The 12,474-nt window shown below is 63.1% G+C and overlaps 1 protein-coding gene across 2 annotated transcripts; it reads left to right on the top strand.

The window, feature by feature from the left end:
- The first annotated feature begins 344 nt into the window (after window positions 1-344).
- Window positions 345-8,050, top strand: CYTH2 (cytohesin 2). 2 transcript variants are annotated; one of them, XM_036432619.2, is made up of 12 exons: window positions 345-554; window positions 1,367-1,514; window positions 1,624-1,690; window positions 2,938-3,056; window positions 4,099-4,179; window positions 4,620-4,732; window positions 4,826-4,974; window positions 5,372-5,483; window positions 7,236-7,312; window positions 7,401-7,472; window positions 7,565-7,719; window positions 7,800-8,050. In XM_036432619.2, the coding sequence occupies exons 1-12, from the start codon at window positions 536-538 to the stop codon at window positions 7,885-7,887; spliced, it is 1,200 nt and encodes a 399-aa protein (XP_036288512.1). In that variant the 5' UTR covers window positions 345-535; the 3' UTR covers window positions 7,888-8,050. The 2 variants fall into 2 exon arrangements, with proteins under 2 accessions (XP_036288512.1, XP_045435721.1); XM_045579765.1 differs by lacking the exon at window positions 345-554 and adding an exon at window positions 1,051-1,102.
- Window positions 8,051-12,474: the final 4,424 nt, after the last annotated feature.

Below are 12,474 nucleotides of genomic sequence, written 5' to 3'. Positions count from 1 at the left end.
CGCCCCCTGCAACAGGACTGCCGAAGCACCGACCCCCAGCAACGCAAAGGGGTGCGCGAAGTCCGGGCGCGGGCGAAGCCCCCATTGCTCCCCAGCAACCCCCTCCGAGCAGCTCCTTTCCGAGGCTCCTCATTGGCGGGCGAACCATCCGAGTGACTTCTTTTGTCTCAGAGGCGGCGCCCCGTGTCCTCGGCGCGCGCTCTGGTTGGCCCGCGGGACCGTCTATCTCCGGCCGACCCTGCCAGCCTGCTCCTTGCGCGCTGATTGGCCCAGGAGAACGGTCCCTCGGCGGCGAGGGCGGGGCGGACGGGAGGGCCCGGCCCGGATTGGGCGGTGTCAAGACGAGGGGCGGTCCCTACCGGCGGGGCGGTTGGGAGGCGAAGGCAGAGTCTTTTCAGCGCTGAGGACTGGCGCTGAGGAGGCGGCGGTGGCTCCCGGGGCGTTTGAGCGGGCTCACCCGAGCCCGCGGGCCGACGCGGAACCAGGCCCGACCGGCGGGACCGCCCCGGACTCCCCGCGGGGCTTCCTAGCCGCCATGGAGGACGGCGTCTACGGTAGGTCGGCGAGGGGTGGGGCCGGCCGGGGGCGGACGAAGCCCCCTCGCCCCCAGCGATCCGCCGCGAACGCGTCTTCCGGCGCGCGCCCCTCGGAGCTGCTCGGCACCGTCGCCGCCGCCTCGTTTTTTGTTTTTTTGTGGGGCTCGGGATGGGCTTCCGGCGGGGCCCGAGAGCGGGGCGTTCCAGGCCATTGTTTGGGCCGATCCCGCTTCCGGTGGCGGCGGGAGGGGGCGGGATGAGGGGGCGAAGGGGCGGCCGCGGCGGAAGCATTCCCCCCGGACGGGCCGGCGAGCCCAGTGCCTGCTGGGAGCAGGGAGGGGGGCTCCTGGGGGCCGAGGGGTGAGGGAGAGATCTTGGGGCTCCGGCGATCCCACCGGACACCGCGGCCTCTGATGCCCCGCCCCCCTGCCCCAACTCTTACGAGCTGTCATCGGCTTCCCCGGCCATAGTTTTACTTTTCACGGGCCCAGGAGTCCGGGCACCCAGCCCCCCGCCTACATCGCTGAGAATGGAAGGAGGAAGCCAAGGCCTCAGCTCCTTTCCAAGTAAATGAGCCAGCCATGCAGACCTCCAGCCCCCTTCTCCTCCTTCAGTCCCGGGTCCCCTTCTCCCCCAGGACTCCCCTCCTCCCCTGGAGCGAGGAGTCCAGGCCCCCAGCCCCTTCTCCTGCAGACATAAGAGGCCTGACCCTCACCTTCCTCCTCCCTCTGAACCCAAGGGTCATGCCCACCCCCAGCCCTGTAAAATCCAGATTGCCGGAAAACGGGCTTCCTGTCCCCAGAACTGACCTCCAACCCCTGACCCCCCAGAGCCCCCAGACCTGACCCCGGAGGAGCGGATGGAGCTGGAAAACATCCGGCGGCGGAAGCAGGAGCTGCTGGTGGAGATCCAGCGCCTGCGCGAGGAGCTCAGCGAGGCCATGAGCGAGGTGGAGGGTCTGGAGGCCAATGAGGGCAGGTGGGGACTGGAGTGGGGACTGGAGTGGGAACTGGGGGGTCACGGGGCCCGGCCAGGGCCAGGGCTGCCCAGACATTGACCCTCCACCCCCTGCTCTCTGCCTCCGCAGTAAGACCTTGCAGCGGAACCGGAAGATGGCCATGGGCAGGAAGAAGTTCAACATGGATCCCAAGAAGGTGCTTGGGGCCACAGGGCTGGGGTCCGCCTGGCAGACTGTGAGGGCAGGTTCCTGGCACCGCCAGGTCCCAGGAGTGTGATGGTGAAAGGCCTGCTTTAGGGGGACAGGCTTGGTCCCAAACCCGGGATTTCGAGATCGACCGTCCCATTTGTTCCCTGGACATGAACCACGTGCTCCAGCCCGCGGACCTTTGCTTGTGCTGGGCCCTCTGCCGGGCGCTCCTCTTTCCCTCCTTGTTCCTATTTCTGGACCCACTTCTGTGTGACCTAGAGTCCCAGGAGGAGCGCATGTCTGGTAGGACACAGAGACAGGGACATGCTCAGGCCCAGTAGCTGTGGACGCTCAGAGGAGGGAGCCTGGGCGTCAGGGAGGACTTCCTGGAGGAGGAGGTACTCAGGTCAGGTTTGAAGGAGTCAGTGTTCACCAGGTGGAGGAAAGGCATTTGTTCGGTCGGTCAGTCAGTTTATGTCCATTTCCTCCTGCCTCCCCTGGCCTGCCCGTCAGCTACAGGGCTCGGCACCTAGGGAGTGGTCGACTCTGCTTGGCCTTCAGGGCGCCCCTAGACATGGCTGCCACAGCCCAGAGCGAGGTGGAGCTACAGTGGAGGTCCTCATGGCGTCGGGAGAGCAGAGGAGGCCGGGGTTGGCCCTCGCAGTTTTTTTTTTAAATGTATTTTATTGATTTTTTTTTTTTTTTTTTTTTTTTTTTACAGCGAGGAAGGGAGAGGGATAGAGAGTTAGAAACATTGATGAGAGAGAAACATCGACCAGCTGCCTCCTGCACACCTCCTACTGGGGATGTGTCTGCAACCAAGGTACATGCCTTTGATCAGAATCGAACCTGGGACCCTTCAGTCTGCAGGCCGACGCTCTATCCACTGAGCCAAACCGTTTAGGGCGGCCCTCGCAGTTGTTGAAGGACTGCTGCTCACAGTTTCTCACATTATGCCTCCTGCCCCAAGCAGGGTAGCTTGTTCAATCCTTCAGCAAACAGCCATTGAGCCCTGTTCTCTGCCAGATGCTGCTCTCGGTGCAGGAGTTAGCCAGGCAACAGCAGAGGGAACCGTAGGTGCCAAGGCTGAGTGCCACACGGTGGGAGGGCTGCCATTTAAAGGCCTGTGAGAGGCCTGCAATGACGCCTGGCCCTCCTGGTCAGCGGGCGGTGGGTCTGGGTGCTGAGACTTCTGGGAGGCGGTGGGAGTGGCTGTCAGCATATTAGCCCTGAGACCCGGTCCCCACTCACCAGGGGATCCAGTTCTTGGTGGAGAACGAGCTTCTGCAGAACACACCGGAGGAGATCGCCCGCTTCCTGTACAAGGGCGAGGGCCTGAACAAGACGGCCATCGGGGACTACCTGGGGGAGAGGTGAGATCCCGCCTCCCCTGGCCCTCCCCAACCCTCCCTCCAGCTCACTAAAGCTGCTCTCCTGAGGAGAGACCCTGGTACATGAGCCTTCAGCTGGACCATGACAGGCTGGGCTGACCCGGGGCCTGGGGGAGCCCGGGCCATCTGGGGAACCTAGGGACTGAGTGAGCATCTCGGGGCATGGGGACCGTCTGTGGACATCTGGGGAGTGGGGCCATTTATGCCTGGGGACAGGAGAAAAGCCGTAGGAAGGTGTCGTAGGAAGGTGAGAACTGGGCGGACCATGGATGTGCATGGGAGCGTGTGGGCAGCGTGGCAGTATGGGGATCAGCGGTGGATGTTTGTGGAGCCTGGAGACCCCGTGGAAGTGTGGGAGCAGGACTCGGGGGTGCATGGGGACAGCCTAGAAGTCTAGGGTACATGAGCCTGGACAGCAGTGCACAGGCACCATCTGTGGGTATCAGGAAGGCAGGGACTGCCTGAACCCTAAGGTGCAGGAGGGCATTCTGGGAAGTCGGGAAAGCCTGGGACCATCTGTGAGCGTCTGAACATCCGAGGTGCACAGGACTCTGGGTGTCTGGGCGCTTCGGGATGGTGTGGATCTCTAGAGTGGGTGGAACTTTCTGGACATCTGAGATGTGTGGGGCCTGAGGATGTGGGAACTGATGTCTAGGAACTTCTGTGTGTGGGGCATGTGGGGACCATTTGTGGACAGCTGAGCTGTGTGGCGATGGGGCATCTGGCATTGCAGGGAACGTGTAGTGGACGTGTGAGGGTGGGGGTGGGGACTGTCCGTGGATGTCGGGGGGTTGGGGGCCATCTCTGGACTCTGAGGAGCCTGGGGATCAGCTGAGAGGCGACAGTAGGCGGAGCGCATGTTGGCTGCGTTTCTCTGTGCAAAGGGTCGGCCAACCAGGCTCTTACACAGATGATCCTCCCAAGAGCATGCTCTGCGTGCCCTGCCCTGGGGCGAGGCCAGCACTGGGCAGAAGTCCGCCCCCACCTCCCCAAACGCCTCTTCTGAAGCCTGTCTGCCCCCCAGGGAAGAGCTGAACCTGGCGGTGCTGCACGCCTTCGTGGACCTGCACGAGTTCACTGACCTCAACCTGGTGCAGGCGCTCAGGTGAGGCACCGGCTGGCAGGCAGGCGCGGACCTGTCAGCCGCCGCCTTTGCAAGCGATGACGCTGCTCAGAACTAAAATAGGAACAAAAATGCGGGACTTGGTTGCTGCACGCATCACAAAAGCCCGTGGGGCCTTCAGGCGCAGCTGGTTCCAGGTGTTCAGGTGGTATCAGAAGGTCAGCCTTATCTCTGGGTTGTGCTCGCCTCCGTGCCGGCATTGCTCACGGCGGGCCCCACTCCCACGTGATAAGCCTCTGCCACCCCCCAGACCTCGTTAGCCAGCTTAGGAGAAAGGACTGTCCTTCAGTCCTCCAAAAGGCCCAGAGTCACTGCTCATTGGTCCGATTGGGTCATGTGTCCATCCCTGGAACAGCTGCTGAGGCCACAGGTTTGGGGTTCCCCCTGTCCTGACAGCCGCCCCTGATCCCTCTCTGACGCAGGCAGTTTCTGTGGAGCTTCCGCCTCCCCGGGGAGGCCCAGAAGATCGACCGGATGATGGAAGCCTTCGCCCAGCGATACTGCCTGTGTAACCCCGGGGTGTTCCAGTCCACAGGTGGGCGCCCGGCCCCTGGGGCTGGAGAGGCGGGGCCGGGCCGGGCGGGAGGCGTGGGGGCCACTCACTGTGTCCTCACCCTGACCGCCGCAGACACCTGCTACGTGCTGTCCTTCGCCGTGATCATGCTCAACACCAGCCTGCACAACCCCAACGTCCGCGACAAGCCCGGCCTGGAGCGCTTCGTGGCCATGAACCGGGGCATCAACGAGGGCGGGGACCTGCCCGAGGAGCTGCTCAGGGTCAGGCCGCTGCCCCAGCCCGGCCCCCGCCCTCCCGCGGCTCTCCGGGGCCGAGCCTTCCACCGTCTCTACCATTGCTTTCCACCATTCCTCCTCTCCCGCCGCCTCTTCTTTGTCTCTGCTTCTCTTCCCTGCCTCTGTCTCCGGCCCTCTGACTTCCAGGGTCTTTGTCTACCTCATCCTCCACCTGTGTCTGTTTCTGTCTTTAAGAACTCAGCTGTCTTCTCCATCTTTTCTGTCTTGCCTCCTTTCTCTCCTCCCCAGGGCTCCCTCCACTCCTCCGCCTTCCTTTTCTCCGGGGCCCCCCTCCTCCCTCCTCCTCTCCCTCCATGGCTGCCCCCCCCAAGCAGCCGGGAGGGTCCCGGGCCTGGCCCCGCTGACTGGCTCTCGCCTTCAGAACCTCTACGACAGCATTCGGAACGAGCCCTTCAAGATCCCGGAGGACGACGGGAACGACCTGACCCACACCTTCTTCAACCCGGACCGGGAGGGCTGGCTGCTTAAGCTGGGTACGGCCCACTGGCCCTGCGGCCGCCTGTGCGGGAGGCAGCGCCTGGCTCTGCCCCGGCTTTCGCACGTGCCTGCCGTGTGAGCTGGGCCGGCCACGCGGCCTCGCAGCCTGTTTGCGCGCCTGCGTCATGAGGCTGAAGACAGAGCAGGCCCCGCCTAGGGCCCCGCAGACATGGTGGGGAAGTGGAGGGCTCGGGCACTGGGTACTGCCAGGCTGCGCGGGTGCGGGGAGTCCCTGACCGGGACGGGAGGGGGTGGTGCCAGCAAATGGGGTCAGTTAATGGGGGTCACCTCGGTGCCTCTGCCTGAGGATTGTGCTTCTCGGCCCAGCGCCCAGGCGTCACCGGGGAGCTGTCACACGTGGTAAAAGCTCCCGGGCGGCCCTAATGCGGAGCCGAGGTTGGCGCTGGCTCGCCGCCGGGCCTGGTAATGTAGGTGCCATGGGAGTGTTGGCCGCGGCTTTTTAATGGCGAAGCCGTGACTGGCTGCACGGGGAGGCAGGCTGGCAGCGTCCCAGTCCGGTGTGCACAGTGCAAACGGAGCGGGAGGCCCCGAGGACGCTTCCGGCCCAGCGCCAGGCCGGGCAGCACTGCCTCCGGGTGTGTGCCCGCGCCCGGGCAGCCTCCGCAGCCCCAGAGGCAGGCCTGCCCGGGGCAGACGGCCTGGTGCTCGTGGAAAACAAACCCCGTCCTCCAGCCAGCGTGCTGGTGCGCGGCTCCGGGGATTCTGGCTCCGCAGTGCAGGTGTGGGAGGGCAGCGTCGCCAACGACATCCCCTCCCGCGCCCGCCCTCAGCAGGCATGCTGCCCGCTGCCCCGATGAGGAGTGAGGCTCGGTCACCCTCCAGCAGCGCAGGGCGAGGTGGCCTGGGACCCAGGTCTCCCGAGTGCCTCTGCTTCGTGGGCATTAGGACGTGCAGGCGCGGGGGCTGGCGGTTAACGAAAGCCATTACACTGCTGCCGCTTAGTCCCTCGGCCCCCAGGACCCAGGCAGGGCCTCTTGAAGCAGGAAGGTGGCCACAAGGGCCAGAGGTGGTGCTGAGGTCACTCGGGCGGTAGTGCTGGACCTGAGTCCCCACGCCACCCGGGGCCAAGGCCGGGGCCCTGTCTGCTCCCCGGGGGGGACCTCCAGGCCCGGCCTAGAACATGTGCCGCTGGGCTGGGCCTGGCACTGACCGAGGGGGCTCGTGGCTGCCTCCTGGGCTCAGGGCACTCGCCTCCCGGGCGGGAGGGCCTGGCTCGGCCGCCCTCATGTGGATGTAACTGGTTTTCTTCCCTTTCTCTCCCTCCCGCCCTCCCTGCGTCTCTCTTCGCTGTTTCTCTCTGTCCTACCCCCTGCACATCCCTGCCCTCGCCCCCCTCTTTCTGTTGCCTGTGGCTCTTGGGGGCACCCCCTCTTCTGCCTTGCCTTCTCGCCTGGTCCTGCCTGCTTTCTCGCTGTCTGCCCCAGGAGGTAGGTACACGGCGTCCTCGCTCCCCAACACTCGATCCCCCAGGAGAGGGGGCTGGGGGCTCAGACACCTGGGCCGGGGCCGACCAACAGGCGTAGGAAGTGTATAGCCCCCTGGGGGTGGGCCAGTTCCCGGGGCCCCCACACGCCTGTCCCCCCCCACGCTTGTCTGTCTTTCCCACGCACTGCTTTGTCCCCGGCCCCGACAGCCCGCGCCCCGCGCTTGCTCTGCCTCTCACCCGCCCCTCCCAGAGGCCCTGACCCTGTGCTGAGCCCGGGCCCCCTCCGCCCCTCTCCTTGCAGGGGGCCGGGTGAAGACATGGAAGCGGCGCTGGTTCATCCTCACGGACAACTGCCTCTACTACTTTGAGTACACCACGGTGAGCACGGTGCCGAGCCGCCCTGCGTCCGGGAGGGGGGCTGGGGTGCGATTGGGGGGTCTGAGTCCTGTCCCCCCTGCTCTTTCAGGACAAGGAGCCCCGAGGAATCATCCCCCTGGAGAATCTGAGCATCCGGGAGGTGGACGACCCCCGGAAACCAGTAAGACCCTCTCTGTGCCCCTTCCTGCCCCAGCGGGGCTCCTCCGCCCTCCGGCCGGCTCTCACCCGCCCCCTCCTCTGGTGTCTCCCCAGAACTGCTTCGAGCTTTACATCCCCAACAACAAGGGGCAGCTCATCAAAGCCTGCAAGACGGAGGCGGACGGCCGTGTGGTGGAGGGCAACCACATGGTGTACCGGATCTCGGCCCCCACGCAGGAGGAGAAGGACGAGTGGATCAAGTCCATCCAGTGAGTCTGGGCTCCGGGCCCCTGGGGCCAGGGGGGCGGGGCCAGACCCCCGGCCTCACCCTGGCTCTCCCCTCCCGCAGGGCAGCTGTGAGCGTGGACCCCTTCTACGAGATGCTGGCCGCCAGGAAGAAGCGGATTTCCGTCAAGAAGAAGCAGGAGCAGCCCTGACCCTGTCCCCCACTCCGTTATTTATTACTGCGCCGCCCGCCCGGGTGGCCGGACCCCTGGGACGGGGTGTGGATGCTGGTTCCCGTGTGGAAACGTACCACCTCTGGTTCCTCTCCTTATTTGTAATTAACGCACTGTTGGTAATATTAATTATTGAACTGCTCGCGGCCTGCTGACCTCTCATTTCTCGGGGTTGATAGCAAGGCAGCCCGGCAGCCCCATCCGGGGCCGGGAGCTGGGCTCTGTCCGTGGAGCGAAGGGTGCTGTCCAAGGGGGTGACCCCGGGGCCTCGGGTGGCTCAGTCCTGGTTGTGCCAGGCCTGCGGGGTGGTGACGGGAGGCGGTTGGTGTAGCCGGAGTCGGTGTTACTTTAGAATGCCACGGGGACGCAGTATTCCGGGCGAGTTGGCACCCACCCAGATGCCAGTGGGCAGCCCGAGCCCGCGGATGCTGGCCCCTGTGGTCTCTGAGGGGTGACCGCTAACAGCTGATGGGTGGGAGCGGGGCTGTGCTTTGAGGGCCAACCAGAGAGCTGGAAGGGCTGAGGGGACGTGGGGGGGTCTGGGGAGGAGTCCTGAGAGGGAGGAAGAGGAGGAAGGCCCAGGTTGACCAGCAGGTGGGGGAGCCCTTGCTCAGCGCTCACCCAGAGCTGCTGGTGCGGGAAGAGGCCGGCCCAGGGGATGGTGCCAAGAGGCTGGAATGCGGTAGGCGGACCGGTTTCTCCACGGGATTAACCTCTGAGGGCATTTCACACCGAGCAGAGCAGTGAGGCGCCCAGACCCCGTGTTTCTGTCACATCCCTTTCCCGGGACTCGCAGCCCGGAGTGGAAGGAGGTTGAGGGCGCCCCTGAGAGCCAGGTCCGGGCCTGGCCACCTTTTCCTCTGGCTCAGGGCACGCATGGTGTCCCCATGGAGCAAAGGGGTGGTTGGCAAAGTGGGAGACCCCATGTCACTCCTGGACCAAGGCTGCCCACGGTGCAGTTCTCCCGCACCCCGCACCCCCCGGAAGTTGAACCCCTAATTGATGCTCCTGGTGGGGTGGTCACAGGCCTCTGCCAGCGAGCAGGGCCCCTATGTGCAATAGCCGTCAGTCACCCTCCGAGGTGGCGCCCTCTCTGGCAAGAAGGGACCACAACTCCTGGAAAGCTATGCAGCTCAGCTCGCCCGGCTGCCGGCAGTCATTCCCGAGGTCTCCTGGGAGTTGTAGTTTCAGCTTGGTCTTAGCCTGGTGCCCAGCCAGGAAGGGAAGAGGCCTGACTGCTTCAACCCCCAGGGGCTGATAGGGAGGGGATTTTCCGACTCCTCCCAAAAGTTCCACGGCAATGGAGTCATCAAGCCAAGAAGGTTCTGGTAAATGGGATCCTTGGGTAAATAAAGGGTCTGGTCACCGTCTCTCTCCTCCATGGAATGAAGCCACGGAAGCCACTGGCTCGGCGAGAGGCCCTGGAAGAGCATTCCGGGCCAAGGGACAGCGTGTGCAGAGGCAGGAGAACCCTGGCGTGTTGGAGTCACTGACAGCAGCCCAGCCTGCCTGCCTGGTGGTGATGGTGGGGGAGGGTGACAGGAAGTGAGGGGGACGCCTTGGCCGGTTTTCTCAGTGGTTAGAGCATCAGCCTGAAGACGGAAGGGTTGCAGGTTCAATTCAGGTCAAAGGCACGTCCCTCAGAGGCAGGCTCAATGTCTCCCCCCCTCACCCTCCACCCCCGGGGTTGGGGCATACCAATTGATATGTCTCTCACATCAATGTTTCTGACCTTCCACTTTCTGAAAATTGATGGGAAAATATCTTCGGGTAAGAACTAACAGGAGAGAGAAGAGAGAAAATGGAGGGGATGCCTGGGCCTGATCTTTCGGGCCCAGCACTTGGAATGTGCTCTCTGTGGAGGCCATCCAAGGAGTGATGTGATGCATTTGGGTGGAGGCTGTAGGCAGGGCCCGGGCCTGAGTGGCTGGCCGGCGGGCGGGCGGGCGGGCGGGCGGGCGGGAGGGAGGGAGGGAGGCTGAGCAGTCAGCCAGGGGTGAGGGTGTGGCTGCAGAGGCGGGACAGTGGCCAGGGGAGTGGTTTGGGAAGAAGAGCCAGTAGGACTTGCTGAGGGCTGGGTCAGCTGGATTCCGGCTGGAGTATCTGGTGAAGGGCACTGCCATTGAGGAGAGGAGGGAAGAAGGACTGTTTGTTGTGGGTAACCAGCCGTTCTGTGTTAGCCAACCGAAGCTGCACTGTCGGTGGATCATCCAGTGTGACTCCCGTCATCTCAACATTACCCTTCAACGCCCCCCTCCCCTCCCCCACCTCGGTCTCTCCAAGGACCAAGAATTCCAGCTTCCAGCTCCCTCCTCTCCCAGGACCCCAAAGTCCCCACTTCCTTGTTATGGGTGACCCTCCCAAACCCATATGTCGACGCCCTAGCCCCCAGGATCTCAGAGTGTGACCGTATTTGAAAATAGCGTCATTGCGGATAAAATTAGGGAAGATGAGGTCACTAACATGGGCCCTCATCCAACATGACTGATGTCCTTCCTTCTGCGGAGGGACATTTTGAACACGGAGACACGCACAGGGAGGATGCTGGGTAACAATAAAGGCAGGGTCAGGGCCAAGGAACCCTGAAGCCAGGAGAAAGCCGAGGTGGGCCCTCCCTCTTGGACTTGCAGCCTCCAGCACAGACAATAAATGAATGTGTGTGATTTAAGCCCCCCGATTTGTGATCCTTCGTTAAAGGAGGCCCAGCACACCGATGCGCCCCTCCTCCCTCAGGTCCCGCCTGGCTTGGTCCATGCGGCTCCCGGCCCCGGCAGGCATGTCCCGAGGTCAGTTCAAGCACCACCAGGTGTACAGGAGGCAGAAGTGGGGAGAGGCACCTACACAGTCCTCTCTCCCTCTCTCCATCCCTCAGACTCACGTGTGGCCCTCAGGCCCTCAGAGTCCACAGCATCCTAGCTAAGTCTCTTCTCCTGGCCCCTTCCCTCCTCTATAACCCACAAGTATGCAAATGAATCCAGTACCAAGGGGATGGGGAACAGGTTGAAACCAGATCAGAGCTAAAAAAATTAAATAAATAAATAAATAAAATAAATAGATCCTGTCAGAAAGAGAGATGGAAGCACAATCAGTCCAGAGTCAGGAGGAACCAAGAGGCAAAACATGGAGACAGTAACACAAGGCAGGAAGACATAACGGAGCCAGGAAGGCCATAGGGAACAGAATTAGAGATAGTGGCCCCAGCCCGTCTGACTCAGAGGACAGAGCGTCAGCCTGGGGACTGAAGGGTCCCAGGTTCCATTCCAGTCAAGGCCCATGCCCGGGTTGCGGGTTTGATCCCACCTATGGGTCCTGCAGGAGGCAGCCGATCAATGATTCTCACCATTGATGTTTCTCTCTTTTCCTCCCTCTCTGAAATCAATAATATATATATATATATTTTTTAATATATTTTTTATTGATTTTTCACAGAGAGGAAGAGAGAGGGATAGAGTTAGAAGCATGGATGAGAGTCATCGATCAGCTGCCTCTTGCACACCCCCTACTGGGGATGTGCCCGCAACCAAGGTACATGCCCTTGACCGGAATCGAATCCAGGACCTTTCAGTCCACAGGCCGACGCTCTATCCACTGAGCCAAACCGGTCTCGGCAATTAAAAAAATATATGAAAAAAAAAAATAGATACTGTGAACTCAAAGAAACAGTAGTAGAGTTAGATGAGAAAAGAGGCCGAGGGACAGACACAGATGGAAAGATGGGAAGGTCCCACGGCAGGTGGAACAGGGGCCGGTGAGACACGGGGCTGAGAGGGATGGAACCGGAGGGCGAAGTCCCCGTGGATAGATGCAGTGAGAGGAAAGCAAGAGGCGAGAATGCCAGGGAGGTCACACGCAGAAACGGGCAAACAGAGGCAGGGCCAGGCAGGGCCATTCTCAAGGAGGTGGGATGTGGCTGGTCAGTATGGGTTGCTGGCAGGTAACTCCTGGGCTCCCCTCACCCCAGGCCTGGCCCTGGGACAGCTTCTGGCCATCCCCCCGACCTTCCCTAACCCTCACCAGGGCCCCCTGGCCGCTTGGAAGCCGGGCTGCAGCTGCTCGGTGAGGCTGGCCTCGGAGCCGGGGTGCAGGGGCGCGGCGCCCTCTCGGCCTTCCTGAGCCTCGATGGTCCCTCGGGGGTCCCGTCCGTCCACGTGGGCGGTGAGGATGGGACGTCTCCCGGGTGGCACCTGCTCCCCCCGTCCTCCCCTCTTCGCCCCCCGAAACACACAGAGGCCCCGTGTTCCTCCAAAAAGTTGTTTTTGTCTTTTTTAAATAATGTGAAAATGCCACGCGAAGAAGGTGGGAACCAGAAGCCCCGCGGGGCCAGGCGGGGGCGGGGACGGGGAAACGCGAGATGGGGGTGGGGGTCCCGGCCCCCGAAGCCTGCGGCCCGTCCGGGGCGGGAGGGCCCGCTGTGCCGGGCTCCAGGCCCCAAGTCCATTCAGTTCCAAGAAGGCGGCTCTCCGGGGGGGGGGGGGGCTCCTGCCTCATTTGGCACCGAGGGGGTCTGGGGGGTCGGGGGAGCCTTCCGGGGGGCTGAGGGGCAGGGGGCCGGGGCCCCCCGTTTGG

Source organism: Pipistrellus kuhlii, unplaced genomic scaffold (genome assembly GCF_014108245.1).
Source record: "Pipistrellus kuhlii isolate mPipKuh1 unplaced genomic scaffold, mPipKuh1.p scaffold_m20_p_114, whole genome shotgun sequence".
Classification (NCBI taxonomy): Eukaryota; Metazoa; Chordata; class Mammalia; order Chiroptera; family Vespertilionidae; genus Pipistrellus; species Pipistrellus kuhlii.
This window is presented reverse-complemented; position numbering and strand designations above follow the sequence as displayed.

Coding starts and splice junctions, on each gene's coding strand:
- CYTH2 (XM_045579765.1), top strand. CDS start 1,066: ATGGAAGGAGGAAGCCAAGGCCTCAGCTCCTTTCCAA. Junction 1,103..1,366: donor AGGCCTCAGCTCCTTTCCAA/GTAAATGAGCCA, acceptor CTGACCCCCCAG/AGCCCCCAGACCTGACCCCG. Junction 4,733..4,825: donor CGGGGTGTTCCAGTCCACAG/GTGGGCGCCCGG, acceptor TGACCGCCGCAG/ACACCTGCTACGTGCTGTCC.